This window comes from Rhinolophus hipposideros (genome assembly GCF_964194185.1).
Source record: "Rhinolophus hipposideros genome assembly, chromosome: X".
NCBI lineage: Eukaryota > Metazoa > Chordata > Mammalia > Chiroptera > Rhinolophidae > Rhinolophus > Rhinolophus hipposideros.
The window spans coordinates 24,731,115-24,746,903 of record NC_138046.1 but is presented as its reverse complement, the minus strand read 5'-3'; the positions used below and the strand labels follow the sequence as shown (position 1 = coordinate 24,746,903).

Sequence of the window (15,789 nt, the reverse complement as noted above, 5' to 3'; positions counted from 1 at the left end):
ATCAGTTCAACATGTGAACATTAATTAATGTAAAATACTACAAGTATGTTAACAGAATAAAGGACAAAAATACATTACCATCTCAGTAGATGCAGAAAAAGTATTGAGCAAAATCCAACACCAATGCATGATAAAAATGTTCAACAAAGAAGGAATAGAAGAGAACTTCTTCAATCTGATAAAGGTCAACTATTACCCCTACATCTCACATTATAATTATCCTAAATGTTGTGAAACTGAATGTTTTCCTTAAGATTATAAATAAGGATGTCTTCTGTTGCTGCTTCTAGCCAACATTCTACTACTGGTGGTTCTCATCAGGCAACAAGAAGAAATATAAAAAATTCGTGCTGGAAAGGAAGAGATAAAATTGTGTAAACTTGTAGTCAACATGGTTCTGTGTGTGGAAAATCCTAAGGAATCCAAAAAAAAATTACTAGAACTGATGTATGAGTTCATCAAGGTAGCTAGACAGATCAGTATATGAAAAGATGTGTATGTGTATGTAAGACTTATATACTGAAAAGTACAAAACATTGCCAAGAGAAATTGCTAAAGATCTATATGAATTGAAAGACATTTCAGATTCACGGATTAGCAGACTCCATCAATTCCATCCCCACCAATATTTTGTAGAAATTGACAAATGATCTTAAAATTTATGAAAATGCACTGGATGCAAAATAACCAAAACATTTTTGAAAAAGAAGAACAAAGCTGAAAGATGTACACTTCCCTATGTCAAAGCTTAATACAAAGCTACAGTAAACAAGACAATGTGGTAATGGCATAAGGGCATACAAGTTAATGGAACATAGTTGAAAATCCAGAATTAAGTCCTTACATTTATGGTTAATTGATTTTTGACACAGGTACAAAGACAATTCAATGGGGATATAATAATAGTCTTTTTAATAAATGGGACAAATGGATTGCCACATGCAAAAAAATGAAGTTAGATTCTTACCTCACATTATATACCATATAAGCATACAAAAACTAATTCAAAATGGTTCATATACATAAATCTAAGAGATAAATGTATAAAATTCTAGAAGAAAACTTAGGAGACAATCTTTGCGATCTTAGGTTAGGCAAAGAGTTCATAGATATAACACCAAAAGCATTATCCACTAAGACATATTGAGAAAGTAGAATTCCATCAAAATCAAGAACTGTTACACTCAAAAAGACAGCATTAAGAAAATGAAAAATCAAGCTACAGACTGGGGGAACTTGCAAATTACATATCTCATAAGAATTTTTAATAAGAATATACAAAAGTCTCTTAAAAGTCAACAAGAAGACAGCCCATTTAAAAATGGACAAAAGATTTGAATAGACATTTTACCAAAGAAAAGATAGGAATGGTTAATAAGCAGATGAGAAGGTGTTCAACATCATTAGTCAATAAAAATTGTAATTATAATTGAAATGAGATACCTCTTCATACTCACTAGAATGGCCATAATCAAAAAGATAGGCAACACAAACTGTTGAAGAAGATGTGGAGAAATTGGAAACCACATATATTTGTGGTTTTACTGTCATAATTTGGAAAACATTTTGGCAGTTTCTTAAAATGTTAAACATACAAGGTGTGATCAAACAATACGGTGAATGTTTAAATAAAAAAATTTATGTAGGGCCAGCCCAGTGGCTCAGGCGGTTGGAGCTCCGTGCTCCTAATGCCTAAGGCTACCGGTTCGATTCCCACATGGGCCAGTGGGCTCTCAACCACAAGGTTGCCGGTTCGATTCCTCCACTCCTGCAAGGGATGGTGGGCTCTGCCCCTTGCAACTAAGAGTGAACACGGCACCTTAAACTGACCTGCCGCTGAGCTCCCAGATGGCTCAGTTGGTTAGAGCGCGTCCTCTTAACCACAAGGTTGCGGGTTCGACTCTCGCAAGGGATGGTGGGCTGTGCCCCCTGCAACAAACAACGGCAACTGCACCTGGAGCTGAACTGTGCCCTCCACAACTAAGATTGAAAGGACAACAACTTGACTTGGGAAAAGTTCTGCAAGTATACACTGTTCCTCAATAAAGTCCTGTTCCCCTTCCTTAATGAAAAAAAAAATCTTTAAAAAAATGTATTTAGTGAAAGACAAATTGCCATTAACCCCTCCCCTGAAAATACTCCCCCTCACTTCAAACATACTTATCCCATTGTTCTTGCCACTTTTTGAAGCAGTTCTGGAAGTCCCCTTTCGTGAGTGTCTTTAGTTGTGCTGTCGTGGCTGCCTTGATGTCCTGAATCATTTTGACTTTGGGGAAGAGCAAGAAGTTGCAAGGTGCCAGATCCGGTGAATAAGATGGATGAGGACCCACTGTATGTTTTGTGGGGTGTTTTTAAGATTTTGTTGGGTAACAGGACTTTATTGGGGAACAGTGTATACTTCCAGGATTTTTTCCAACTCAAGTTGTTGTCCTTTCAATCGTAGTTGTGGAGGGCACAGTTCAACTCCAGGTCCAGTTGCTGTTGTTTGGTGTAGGGGGTGCAGCCCACCATCTCTTGTGGGAGTCGAACCCGCAACCTTGTGGTGGAGAGGACTCACTCCAACCAACTGAGCCATCCTGGAGCTCAGCGGCAGCTCAGCTCAAGGTGCCGTGTTCACTCTTAGTTGCTGGTGGCAGAGCCCACCATCCCTTGCTGGAGTCAAGGAGTTGAACCGGCAACCTGTGGTTGAGAGCCCACTGGCCCATGTGGGAATCAAAGTGGCAGCCTTAGGCATTAGGAGCACAGAGCTCCAACCGCCTGAGCCCCCGCGCTGGTTCGGTAATGTTTTTATTTGACAGAAATTGCTGTACCAGAAGTGATGTGTGATTCGGAGCCTTTCCGTCGTGATCAAAACATATGGTGAATGCTGCTGCCAAGTGCCATCCAATGGAAAGGCAGGGATCTTTAATATGCGAAGCAGCGCATCAAATCTTAGTAACAGTGTGTGACAAGTTTCAACTTGTCCAGTGCAGTCAGTTGGGTATGAGCTATAGCTGAGAGAAGATGTGTTTTAAAGCGTGCTGTAAATCATCCTCCATCATGACAATGCTCCATATCACATATCACTTCTGGTATATGGCAATTTCTGTCAAATAAAAACATTACAGTGTGTCCTCATCCACCTTATTCTCCAAATCTGGCACCATGTGAGTTCAGGCTCTTCCTCAAAGTCAAAATGACAATGAAAGGTAAATGTTTTGAATCGATTCAGGACATCAAGGCAGCCATGACAGCACAACTACAGACACTCACTAAAGAGGACTTCCAGAACTGTTTCAGAAAGTGGCAAGAACGATGGGATAAGTGTGTTTGAAGTGAGGGGGAGTATTTTGAGGGGGATTGATGGCAATATGTCTTTTACTGTAATAAGTTTTTTTATTTAAACATTTACTGTATTGTTTGATCACACCTCATAAATTAACTATAAGATATAGCAATCAATTGCACTCTTAGGAATCTACCCAAGAGAAATAAAATAATGCATCCACACAAAGACTTGTACATGAATGTTCAAAACATTATTCATAATAGTTAAATTGGAAACAATCCAAGTGTATATGACCAGGTAAATAGATAAACAAACTGTGGTATATCCATAAAATGGAATGGTACTGATCAATAGAAAAGAACAAACTGCTGTGATTCATGCTAGAGCATGCATGAATTTTAAAAACATTATGCTGAGTGAAAAAAGCCAGATGAGAAAGACCACATGTTTCATCATTCAGATTTCATGAAATGTCCAGAAAAGGCAAATCTATAGAAACAGAAAGTAAATTCATGGTTGCAGAGGCCAAGCGTGAGAACAGGGAGTGACTGCAAATGGGCATGATGGAAATGTTCTAAAATTGGATTGTGGTAAAGGTTGCACAACTTTGTAAATTTACTAAATAAAGCTGTATACCCTATATTGACCCTAAGAAAAACATAAGAACATATAAGACTGCTTGTTCTTCTTTCCATGTAAGACTATGACAATCTAGGAAAAGACCTAAGATATGCAAATGAGTAAATATCATCTGTAACAGAAGATAACAAATGTTATGAGCACCTTCACTGTTATCACACTAATCTAAACTCCATTATCTCTCTCTCCTGCAATAGTCTCTTATCTGGTCTTCTCACACACTTCCCTCATAAGGTCTATTTTCTTCCCTTTTTTAAAATTGAATAAATTTGATATGTAATATCGTGTAAATGTAAGGCACAAATGGTGTTACTTTGATACTTTTATATATTGTAATATGATTACCATTGTAGTGATATTATCACATTAGGTAATTATAGCACAATTTACTGTCTATATTAATTATATTGTTCATTAGATGTCTATGGCTTATTTACCACTCGTTAAAAGTTTCTCTTGTCACCATAACAGCCAACATGGTCTTGTCAAAGCCTAATTCAGATCATCTCACTCCTCTATTTTAAATGCTTCAATGGCTTCCCATCTCAGAGTAATGTTTTAGGTCTTTAATATGCTTTTAAGGCCCCCCATGATTAATCTCTGTCTCTCATTCAGCTGCAGCCAGCCACAAAGTCTGCTTAATGTTTCTTGAACATCCAGGCATGCCCCCACTCAGGCGCATTGCACTGGATGTTCTCTCTGCCTGGAACTCCCCTCTACCGGGTTTCTACATGGCTTGCTCTCTCACCTACTTCAAGTCTTTGTTCACCTGTCACCTTCACAGTGAAGCCTACCATGGCCTCCTTATTTAAAAATTCAGTAACCACCTCCAGAATTCCCCAGCTCCTTTCCATACTTTATTTTCTCCAATGCACTTATCACCTTCTAATGTATATGATATATTTCCTTATTTTGGTTATTGTGTTTCTCTTCCACTCCCAAAATGAGAACTCCATGAGGGCAAGAATTTTTGTCCGCTTAGTTCACTTCTATGTTCCCAGTGCCTATAATAGTAGGACCTAGCATGTAGTAGGTACTCAACATTTTGTTGAATGAATAACAAAGAAGAATTACTAAAGGCGTTCATAAAAGGGAAGTTTCATTTGGAATGTACAAATTGTGTGTGGGAGGGAGTGTCTGGCTAGATCCAGAGGGGTATATAAGAGAGAATTAATTAGATCAGAAAGTCAGAATGTGGAGGTTCTTGAATGTCTAGAACATAAATATTGTATAAATGAATAAATGAGCCAATGAATGAGCAATCTGATTGTATTCTACACACTGCTGTAACAGCCAGTAAAATAGTTTGACATGATGGATTGTGAAGAACTGACTTATTGAAACTTTAGCCTTTTTCTATGGAAAGAGCATCTATTGACAAAATATCCTCTAGAAAAGCTTAAGTGTTCTGTGCTATGCCTGAAACGGCCACTAGGGAATGCCCAAATCTATAATGCTGAACCATTAAGAATGAAATTGGGTTCCCCCAATCTGAGGCTGTCGGGGAGCCCCAATCTCCTGACTGCTGCCTTAATAGGCAGCTCATGGAGAAGGATAAGTCTTCCAAGATTGTTTTCTCTATCTGCCTTACCCTATGCTTCCCCCATCAAGCCAAGCACAATACTGGACATATGGTTAGTGTCCTTGGCATTCAAGACCCTGCAAAATAATGCTTAGTTTTCTGCCACCTTTCCTAAACAGACCCTATACTTGAGCTTTACTTGTGCTGCATCCTCTGTATATACTACTTCTTGTCCCACTACTATTTTTTTCATGCTGTTTTCTCTGCCTGTTACTACCTATCAAATGTCTATGTGTCCCTTTAACAACCAGCACAAAAGCCACCTCCTTCATAAGCCTTCCCTGATTACTATTGCTTTCACTGCCCTCTGCCTTCCTGAGATCCTGGGGCTGTCATTACCTGTCCCATTCAGCAGTTGCTTTGTAAACACTGACTCAGACACTGTCCCTATTCAAGCACTTTATTCTGAATTTCCCAGTGAAAACAGAAATCTACACATTCTGGACTGTCAGGAAGATAAAGGATAGAGGTAAACAAATGAATTTGTGAAACAAACAAAAAACGAAGTTATGATCCTGTAGGAATGGTAAGGAGCAGCCTATTCTTGGAAGGTCTCTCTAGAAGAGACAGTATAGCCGTCCTAGAATAAGAGATACTATCTCCAGCTGCCTCAACCAAATCATTAGGGGTACAGGAACAGCCTGGTTGGCCCAGCTTCACTCCCTCCCAGCCAGGGCCCTACTGTTTCCCAGGTTCCTTCTCCCTGCTTTCATTATTCAGCCTAGTCCAACCACTTGGCTTCTAGGATATAGGGCAGTCTAATAGATGCTTGGGGCCTTTTCCCCTTTTAGCCTCTCTCCACCTGCTGTACTCTGTGCTTTGTTCTCTGGAGTCATGATACAGAGCAACATGAAAATCACATCAAACGTGACAATGTGCCACAGAAAGCACGTATCAGAAATGTATCCTGAGGCAAACAAAGGGCGTGGGGGCCTGCCTGGCAAAGTCCATGCCTGGATTAGTCCAAACCAGTTCCTGGACAGTAAGCCCCAGGCAGTGGGAGGGGAAGGTTAGACCCAGATAGAAGAAAAACAGCATTTACTTTTAATCTATAAAAATACAACCACTCTATAAGAAAGTAGTTTTGTCACTATTTGAAAGACTAGGAAACTCAGGCACATGCAGGGGAGAGGACTTTACCCAAGGCTACAATAGTTAGAATGTAGTAGAGACAGTATTTGAATCCAAATTTCCCTGACTACAATGACAGCCTCTTTCTATTAGACCATGGTATTTCTGTACATCTTATCTAGGCTTTCTCTCCTCCATAAGTCCTAACACAATGATGGACACGCTGGGGGTGCTCAGCTCCTTTGCTTGGTTCTCTGCCTGGTTGATAGGCCCCAAAGCCAACATTTGCTACTTACATTGTAAGATGTGAGATACCATCAACGCTGTACAGTTGTCACTGCATGGAAGCCTTCCTAGAGCCAAATCCTTCTTTATTTGAAGAGTAAAAAGATACCTGCCAAGAAGTTGGGGGAAATCTCTTGAGAAAGAAACAGGAACAAGAAAGAAGCATTCCCTTCTCCTAGATCCAAAACGTTTCAAGAAAGGAAACGTTTCAAGAAAGGAATACCCCCAGTCAGTGAGATGCCTTTTTGGGGTAGTGAGTAATGCATAGGCTTTGCTTCAGCCCCAAGCCAGCACTAGACCACAATCCAGCTGATCCAGCACTTTGGTGGGACTCACAGCCATTAGGAATCACCCCAGCCAAATCCTCCTGCCAACTTGAAAGAGTTGGCCAATCATCCTCTGGTGGTTTCTGCCACGTAGCAAAGCCACATACCCAGCCAGAGAGAAAGGAAAATTCAGCAAGAATCAGCCCGCTCAGGAGGCCAGTGCTGCTGTTTATAAAACACTGTCAAGCACTATCGAAACAACTTAGAAGGTTGGCAGGGCAGGAAAAACCAGCCTATTTCACTATTATGGAAAGACATAGGTTAGGTGACTTGAACAAGATCACATTTACTCAAAGATAGTGAAACTGTGGCCAGAACTCAGGGTTGCCACTGAATTTAGGCCCCCTCCTATCCAAAAAGATCATGTTTCAGAAACCAAGGACTTGAGGTCATGCTTCTGCCCCTTCACCTGGACAATCTTCTCTGTGTCACCACAGTCCAGCCTAGCACAGTGCTTTGCACAGAGCAAGTATGGGATTACTGTGTACTGAGTGGGATGAAGCCAAACTGCCCTTTTCCCCACTGACAGCTGGCTCATCAGGGACCCATAAAGTGCCAGTTGGTACCCAGAGCTTTGCTAAACAGATAGTATTTGTCCCACCCTTTTAAGCCATTATCAAAGGAGAATCAATTTTTGAAAAAATGTGTATAATTAAGATTTTGCCACTGACTGCTTTCTTTCATGGTCGAAAATTGGTTCCAACACTTTATTTTATACATTAAAACATTTATTAAGTATCTATTGTGGACATTTCGGTATATAAGATGTGGCTTTCTAAATAAATCTCTATCTGGACTTTTATTTATAACCAATTAAACTTTGAAGTCTTTGTGGAAAATCAAAATTAATTTCAGGTGATAGATGAAAATCCAGATTAGAAAAAAAAACAGGTAATTTAGCAGGTGACTATTCAATTTACAAAAGCATTCATCATAATCCTTCCAACTATGAACTCCCCTAATGTGTTAGAAATGCTTCAATTAGAAAAATTACATTTGCACACGAATCTCAGAAACTCGTATTGGACTTAAATAAGGCATCCTTGTAAAATCAACCATAGTTAAGTATTCTTAAATGAACCAATGAGGATAAAATAAAGGAAGTCTAGCCTTTGCCATTACCTGCTTTCCAATACAGATGTAAATGAGAGCGTCAGCCTCAATTGCTAAAGGGAAAGTGAATTTCATTTTTGTTCCTAGCAAGAAGGGAAGGAAACTTCTTGTCATCTGACACGTTCCTGCTACAAATATCAAACCCTTGCTCTGAACAGCTGATAAATCATTTATCATCACAGTGATTTTTCTCATTCGTTTTTTTTTTTTTTTTTTTTTTGGAGAAAGTTTATGTCCATCAAAATTGGTCCCAATTTGAGACTCAACTGAAATGGGTTAGCAAATGCAAACTGATACAGATGCCAAGACATCAAGTTATCTGGGAAAGTGTCTTGCAACTCACAAATGTGGAGAGAATTGGGATAGAAAGGCAGAGACTGAATTGTAAACAGTGACTTTGGCAAAGACCCCTCAGAAAAGTAGTACCCCTGAGTGGTAAAGAATTTGGCCATGAACCATTTTGGGGGGAAGCCTTCAGGGAGAATAACTGCCAACATCCTATGATCTTGGCCAAGTCACTCTAGCTCCCAGAACCTGTTTCCTCATCTGTAAACCCAGGGGGTTAAACTATGTTATCTCTTATATCCCTTCTACATGTGTGGGGACAGAGCCAAGAATGCACCTTCCAGGCTCTCGGCCTCACATAGAAAGGTGCTGGCTCAGGTAGTAAATGGCTACCAACTGTGATTGGATGGCCATCAGCTGTGGCTAGTTGGCTGTCAGCTGTAACCAGTGAGCCATTGGCCACTAATATAACTGCCGTGGCTACACTAGCAGCAAATGGGGGGCTAGCAAGAAGATGGTGGCTGAGCTAGCAATAGTGGATTGCAGCTAGCACAGCGGAGTGCAGCTAGCAAGTGAGGTTGGTTAGCAGAGGAACAGTCGGTGGGTTGCAGATCGTGTGGCTCCTGCTTCCTATGTCTGCAACCCAGCCGCCAGCGAGACTATACTGGTATGACTTCTCTATCTCTGGCTCCATGGGTGTTCCTTTTTGGTCTCACCATATCCTGTGTTCTTGTGTGGAGGATAGGAACTGGGACCCCGCATGCCACCCTGCATGACACATGGTGCAGAGAGTAGGGTATGGTGCCAGCCGAAGTTCTCCGAAGGGCGGTGGAGCAGTTTGTGTGTATGAACACTCAGTTTCAGGAAGACCAGGAGGAGCAGCTGCTGGAGAGCTGGACCCCCGTGGAGGGGTGGGAAGCATAGGCCTGAGAAAGCAAAGGTCGTTGTGGCCCTGTGGGCCGGTGGGAAGTGCTTGCTGAGGCCCTCACAGTCCCCCCCTCCTTGGGAAGAACTTGGAGCCCTCACCCTGTAGAGAGGGCACACATTGTGAGGCTAATGCACAGCCCTGGCAAATGACTGTAGACTATGGGGACTGGACTCCATCCCTAATTTAATGGACCGCTTGACTGTTTGCTTGGGAACGTACCACCATGTAGTGGAACTGGAGGAAGTTTGCTTTTGTGTCTCGACCGGCCACTGTCGAGAATATGTGAGAAACCTGGCTGTGCCCAGAAAGTCTGGCTGTGCCCAGAAAGACTGGTGGTACCCTGAGAAGCCCTGGCTGTGTCCAGGAAGTCGGGCTGTGCCCAGAGAGAGTGGCAGTGCCCTGAGAGGTCCTGGCTGTGCCCGGGGAGACTGGTGGTACCCTAAGAAGCCCAGGAAGTCTGGCTGTGCCCAGAAGCACTGGTGGTACCCTGAGAAACCCTGGCTGTGCCCAGAGAGCCTGGCTGTGTCCAGGATATTGCATTCACTGCCAGGCTCCTCACACAGGGCCCCTCACGGAAGACTCCATCTGGAGGGGTGGAGTGTGGGGACAGAGTCCCAGAGAGCAGTTTTCAGGCTCTCAGCCTCACATGGAAAGGTGCTGGCTCAGTTATTAGATGACCATCAGCTGTAATCAGCTGGCCATCTGCTGTGGCTGGGTGGCCATCAGCTGTTACCAGTTAGCTATTAGCCACTAATATAACTGCTGTGGCTATGCTAGGTTGTTAGTTGGTTGGCAGAGAAGTGGACGGCAGATTGCGGATCGTGTGGCTCCTGCTTCCTGTGTCTCCAACCCAGCCGTCAACGAGAATATAGTGGTATGAACCCCCTATCCATGGCTCTGTTGTTGTTCCTTTTTGGCCTCATCATATCCTGCATTCTTGTGTGGGGAGCAGTACCAGAGTCCCTGCATGACATTTATATTACAATTTTAAAGGGTATTTTTATAAGTATAAAATACTTTTAAAAATGTTTTATACTTTTTAACTTTCTATAAGTATAAAATATTTTACTCTGAAAAAATTTAATAACTTATAATTATAAATTATTATTAAATTATTAATAATTTGGAATTAATTAATTATAGTAAAATTGTCAATACTTTATATTAGACATTATGAATAATTTATAATTCTTTATACTTTTACTTTTTAAATCTTGTATAAGTATATGTCACCATCATTTTCTACCCATGGGATACACACACACACACACACACACACACACTTCATTCACCTTGCCCACATACACCATTTTCAATATCCATAGAAATTAGCTGGCATTACACTTGTGCTGTCAAGCTGCCCTCTGATTGGAACACAGATGCAAGGAAGCCAAACACTGTTGTAGCACTTAATGGCATAGCACCCAAGTGGGCACCCAGGCTGGCTACCACTTATAGAACACTGCCCTTCCTTCACCCTGAAGTCCCCATCCTTTGGAAGGTTAACCCTTTGGGGACCAGCCAGGCCCTCCTTCTCTCCAGCTCCTCACCATCTTCAGAGTGACGGAAAGCCCAGCCTTCCGAAGAAGGCGAGAAGCCCATTCACTGATAAATGGAGAATAATGATTCTTAAGTAACATCATGCAGCAGACACACAGGTTAAGCACTATACCTTGTAAGCTCTTCTCGCAGATGTCCAGGGTCCACTGGGAAAAATTTCACCATAAATTTGAAAATAACCTCCTTAGGATCTGAAACACAATATCTCCATAAGTTTTATTTAAATGTCCATCACAACAGTTACAAGTGTTTACACACACGCTCCCCTCTTCTCTTCCCTCCTCTCCCCATCATTCCCTCCCACAAACTTTTAAATCTCAATTTTTCACATTTGTAAAATGCTGCTATTTCTGGATTGTGTCTCTATGTGGACAGCCATTGGGAAAGTTCTCCTGACCCTCTTCCTACTCTCTCTCTCTTTGAGTTTCATTTTATAAAGATGTGCCTCTTTGGGGACTACTGTGTCCTTTCTTAAGAAGTGTCCCATTTAGAAAAATATACAATTTGCTACTTAGGATTCTGCATTCCTGGTACAGAGAAGGGCCTAGTTTTAGAGGCAGGTGAATATCACCTGGCTGAAGGAGCTCATAAAGGGAAGTAAAAGCAGTATGGACTGATGCCACTATGTATCTTAAAATCTACATTAAAACACAGCTACTTGCATTCCTTTCTACTTGCATTTGAAAATAAGAAACTTTTTACATAAAAAGTAAACACATACATGCTGAATTTGGCATCATTCATTAAGTAAATATTTGTTGAGTTCCTAGTATTGGAAATAAAAAGACAATTAAGTACTCATATTCTGGTAGAAGAGACAGACATCTAGACAGGCAATTACAGCACCACAAAGTAATATAAACACTGAGTACTGCGGAAGCACAAGAGAAAAAAAAAGAGTTTAAAGAAGGTCAAGGAAGGCTTCCTATAGGAATTGACACCTGAGTAGGGATGCCAGATTTAGCAAATAAAATATAGGACTCCCAGTTAAATTTGAATTTCGATAAATGATTGCATGGGACATACTTACATAAGGAAATTATTTTTTGTTTATCAGAAATTCCAATTTATTAGGTTGGTGCAAAAGTAATTGTGGTTTTCAGGGTTTTTCTTTTGAAAATTAATTTGGGGAAGGTATTCTATAATGTTGTAAAGATTTTGTTGGGTATCCGATGGACATGCATCCTATTTGGGAGACCACCTCAGGGATACTGTGGATACCTGATCATGGCATTGTACATCAGAAGCTAAACATTAATGAATGCCAACTATAATTTTATATATATAATGTGATGGTTCAGTGTGAGGTCGGAGGGATAGTGGATGGGGGGAGGGGGGTTCACAGTATGAGGGATATAAATGATGAACGTCTAAGTATTACCTTGTTTTGTACACCTGAAACTAATAAATAAATTAATTAATTAAAAAAAAAGTAATTGTGGTTTTTGCAATTATTTTTAATCTTTTAAACCACAATTACTTTTGCACCAACCTAATAGTTGGGCATCTTCTATTTTATCTGAGAAGCCTACAGCTGAGGTTAATTTAGTCCAAGTCAGGAGAGGTAGGAGTACGAAGAGGTCAATGGCAGAGGTAAGGCTAGAAAGGCAGGCAGAGTCCAGTGTTTTATGGATAATGCTAATGAGTTTGAACTTTATTCTAAGGGCAATAGGGAGCCATGGAAGCATGGCCATAAGCAGGACAGTGATGTGGTCAGGTTTGTATTTTCAATAGTTCCCTTTGGTAGTAGTGTAAATGATGGTGTGGGGACACAGCCAAGAGTGCAGTTTCCAGGCTCTCGGCTTCATGTGGAAAGGTGCTGGCTCAGGTAGTAAATGGCCATCAACTGTGATTGGATGGCCATCAGCTGTGGCTGGTTGGCCATCAGCTATAACCAGTGAGCCATTGGACACTAATATAACTGCCGTTGCTACGCTAGCAGAAAATGGGGGCTAGCAAGAAGATGGTGGCCGAGCTAGCAAACAGTGGAGTGTGGATTGCAGATTGCAGAGAAGCGGATTGCTAGCAAGTGAGATTGTTTGGCAGAGACAAGTGGATGGTGGGTGGCAGATAGTGTGGCTCCTGCCTCCTGTGTCTCCAACCCAGCCACCAGCGAGAATATAGTGATATGACTCCCGTATCCATGGCTCCGTGGGTGTTCCTTTTCGGCCTCACCATATCCTACGTTCTTATGCGGGGAGCGGGACCAGAGACCCCGCATGCCACCCTGCATGACAGATGGATTATGGGGAATCAGTTCGGAAGCTGTTGGATTAATATGACATCATTTTGCAGTGGGAAAGAGAGCTGTGGGAAGCACCAACAGATAAAGGGCAGGTGAGGGAATAGACACCGTAAAAGAGTATTTCTCAAAGTGTTGACTGAACTCCACTGGCATCAGGAACATTTGATGAAATTTGTTAAAAATGTAGGTTGCTGGCTCCCAACCCAGGAATGAGGCCCCGGAATCTGTATGTTAAGAAGTACCCCAAATAATCCTAATACACACTGAAATTTGAGAGCCACCACACTAGACTGTGAAATATGGGATGGGGGAATATTTCACACACAGTAGACACTCAAATATTAACTGAAAAGAATGGACAATGTCTGTGACAGGATAAAAGTAAAACATTTTCAGGCAGAAGGTGAATAGCATTGCATATTGACATCAAGGATGCTTGAAGAGTTGCATGCTAGGACCTAAGATATATTCCCCAAGCCAATCCACAGAGTGCTGTAATTACCAGTTTTTCAGATTGATTCAAAGATCCAGCGGCATGATTTTCTTTATCTTGGGGAAAGTTAAAATGATTTTTTTAATTGCTAAATTCACTGGATGTATGAAGGATTAAAATAATACATCAAAGCCCTTTTTGCCCCTTATATTAAGGTGAGAGATAGTGTGGTGTTGCTGAAATATTGAAATATTTTCAAGTTTTAACTGGGAATTGTATTCCTTAAATGATTTTCCATACTTACTTTTTACTTGCTTTGTAATGGGCTTCAGAAGTTCCAACCAGACCTGCAATAATATTAATTTAAAAAATGATAGGGCATGGCATTGAGTGCAGCTTTTCTTTAGTACCAGATAAAGGTCAATATGAAATAAACAAATACCAAGACTATTCAGACTTCTAAAGATAGTTAGAAACATCAATGTCTAAGAGATGACATATTCCCACTACACTCAATCTGCCCTCTTGTATTTTCTCAGTGACAGTGAACATTGTTGATCTATAAACTCTTTATTGTTGAGATTTGAATCACTGCTCCCCTGTCTGTAGGATGACAGAGATGTCACATACGCATAATGCTCATTAGTTGCTATGAAAAGTAATAAAGGCATTTGGCTCCACCTTTGAATCCTACAGCCCCCAAATACAAGCTTAAGAGATATAATGAGCCATTCGGGGAAGGTGCCAGGTAATATATATGCCAAGGCAGAACGCAGCAGGAAGAACATCAAGAATGTTAAGACTCAAGAGAAGGGAGAAAGAAAAGTCCCCTGAATACTCATCGGTGAGATTAGGAGTCTTAACTCTGGAGGTTGAGGTCCAGCCACTGAAAAGTCAGAATAAATAAAGCATAGATAGCTGTTCACAGAGTGACAAAAGGGGAGCATGGGGTGGAAGAGTTTGTGTTTGGCAAACTGAGGTGACTTAATAGAAAAGTAGGAAGAAGGGAAAATAGTTATTACATTGAATAATTTTACAAGGGTTTAAATGTCCCCACCCTGACTATTTTTCAATCAGGGGTTTGAGCCCTACATACGTAACTGAAAACTACATTTAGAAGCAATTCTAGACACAAAGAACCATATAATGAAACCAACTTACATTATTTCCAGAATGGCTACAGAATTCTAATCCAAAATATTCCTTTTCAGTAAGATTTAGATGGCTGCAACTCAGGTTAAACAGCGCCTTCCCGGATGACTTTTGCTAAACAAAACAAAGAGATCACAGCACAGTTTGCATTCCTAACCTGATACCATTAACTGCAGTGTGGAATGGTAGAAGCCACAAGACTCTTCAAATACTGTTTCCTTTAACCACTGCTTGGAGGTGCTGCATCCCCCCAAATGATGTTGAGTTTTACAGATAAATACATGCATCTATCTGCAAATTGTTTTAGGGGTACCCCTTAAAAAGCCTCAGACTAATGGAAAACCCTCTTGGAAAAAAACAGCCTTGCACTTGATTAGATCTGCAAATCTACCCTTTCAATGAAATTCTTTAATCAATTCATCCCACAGGCAATTTGAATGATTTTCTCCAATTGACAGATAGCTCAATCAAGATGCAAATCTGACCTGCTTAAAATCCTTCAGTAGCTCCCCTCAGGATAAAGTCTATACTCCTTAACAGGGGAAGCTGGGCCCCCTCCAGCCTTATCTTTTGCCCCTCCCCCTCCCTGAGAATTTCTAATAATGACAGCCTGCTCAGTTGTTCCCCACACTTGCCAAGTCCTTTCATGCCTCCAGACCTCTACCCATGTCATTCCTTCTACACAGACCACTCTTCCCACCTTTCTTTGGTTTGGCTTACTCCTACTCAGCTCAGATGTCATCTCCCTGGGACAGCCTTCTCCGATTCCCATCAGCAGCAGGTTTAGCCAAGGACAATCTGTATGCTCCCAAACACCCTGGCTTACCTCAAGCATGGCATTTCTTACACAGGATGTCTATCTTCCCCGTTAGACTGAATTCCTTCATAGCAGGGACCTTGTT

The 15,789-nt window shown here is 41.1% G+C and overlaps 1 protein-coding gene across 2 annotated transcripts in view; it reads right to left on the bottom strand.

The window, feature by feature from the left end:
• FRMD7 (FERM domain containing 7) overlaps positions 1 to 15,789 on the bottom strand; it is a gene marked incomplete at both ends in the record, with an annotated part of 61,848 nt that overhangs the window by 21,552 nt on the left and 24,507 nt on the right. Inside the window, 4 exons of one of the 2 annotated variants that reach the window (XM_081042229.1) lie at positions 6,857 to 6,954; positions 11,170 to 11,248; positions 14,040 to 14,082; positions 14,897 to 15,001. In XM_081042229.1, the coding sequence (XP_080898355.1) occupies positions 6,857 to 6,954; positions 11,170 to 11,248; positions 14,040 to 14,082; positions 14,897 to 15,001 (325 nt within the window). The remainder of the gene's footprint in view (positions 1 to 6,856; positions 6,955 to 11,169; positions 11,249 to 14,039; positions 14,083 to 14,896; positions 15,002 to 15,789) is intronic. The other variant, XM_081042228.1, reaches the window with a different exon arrangement.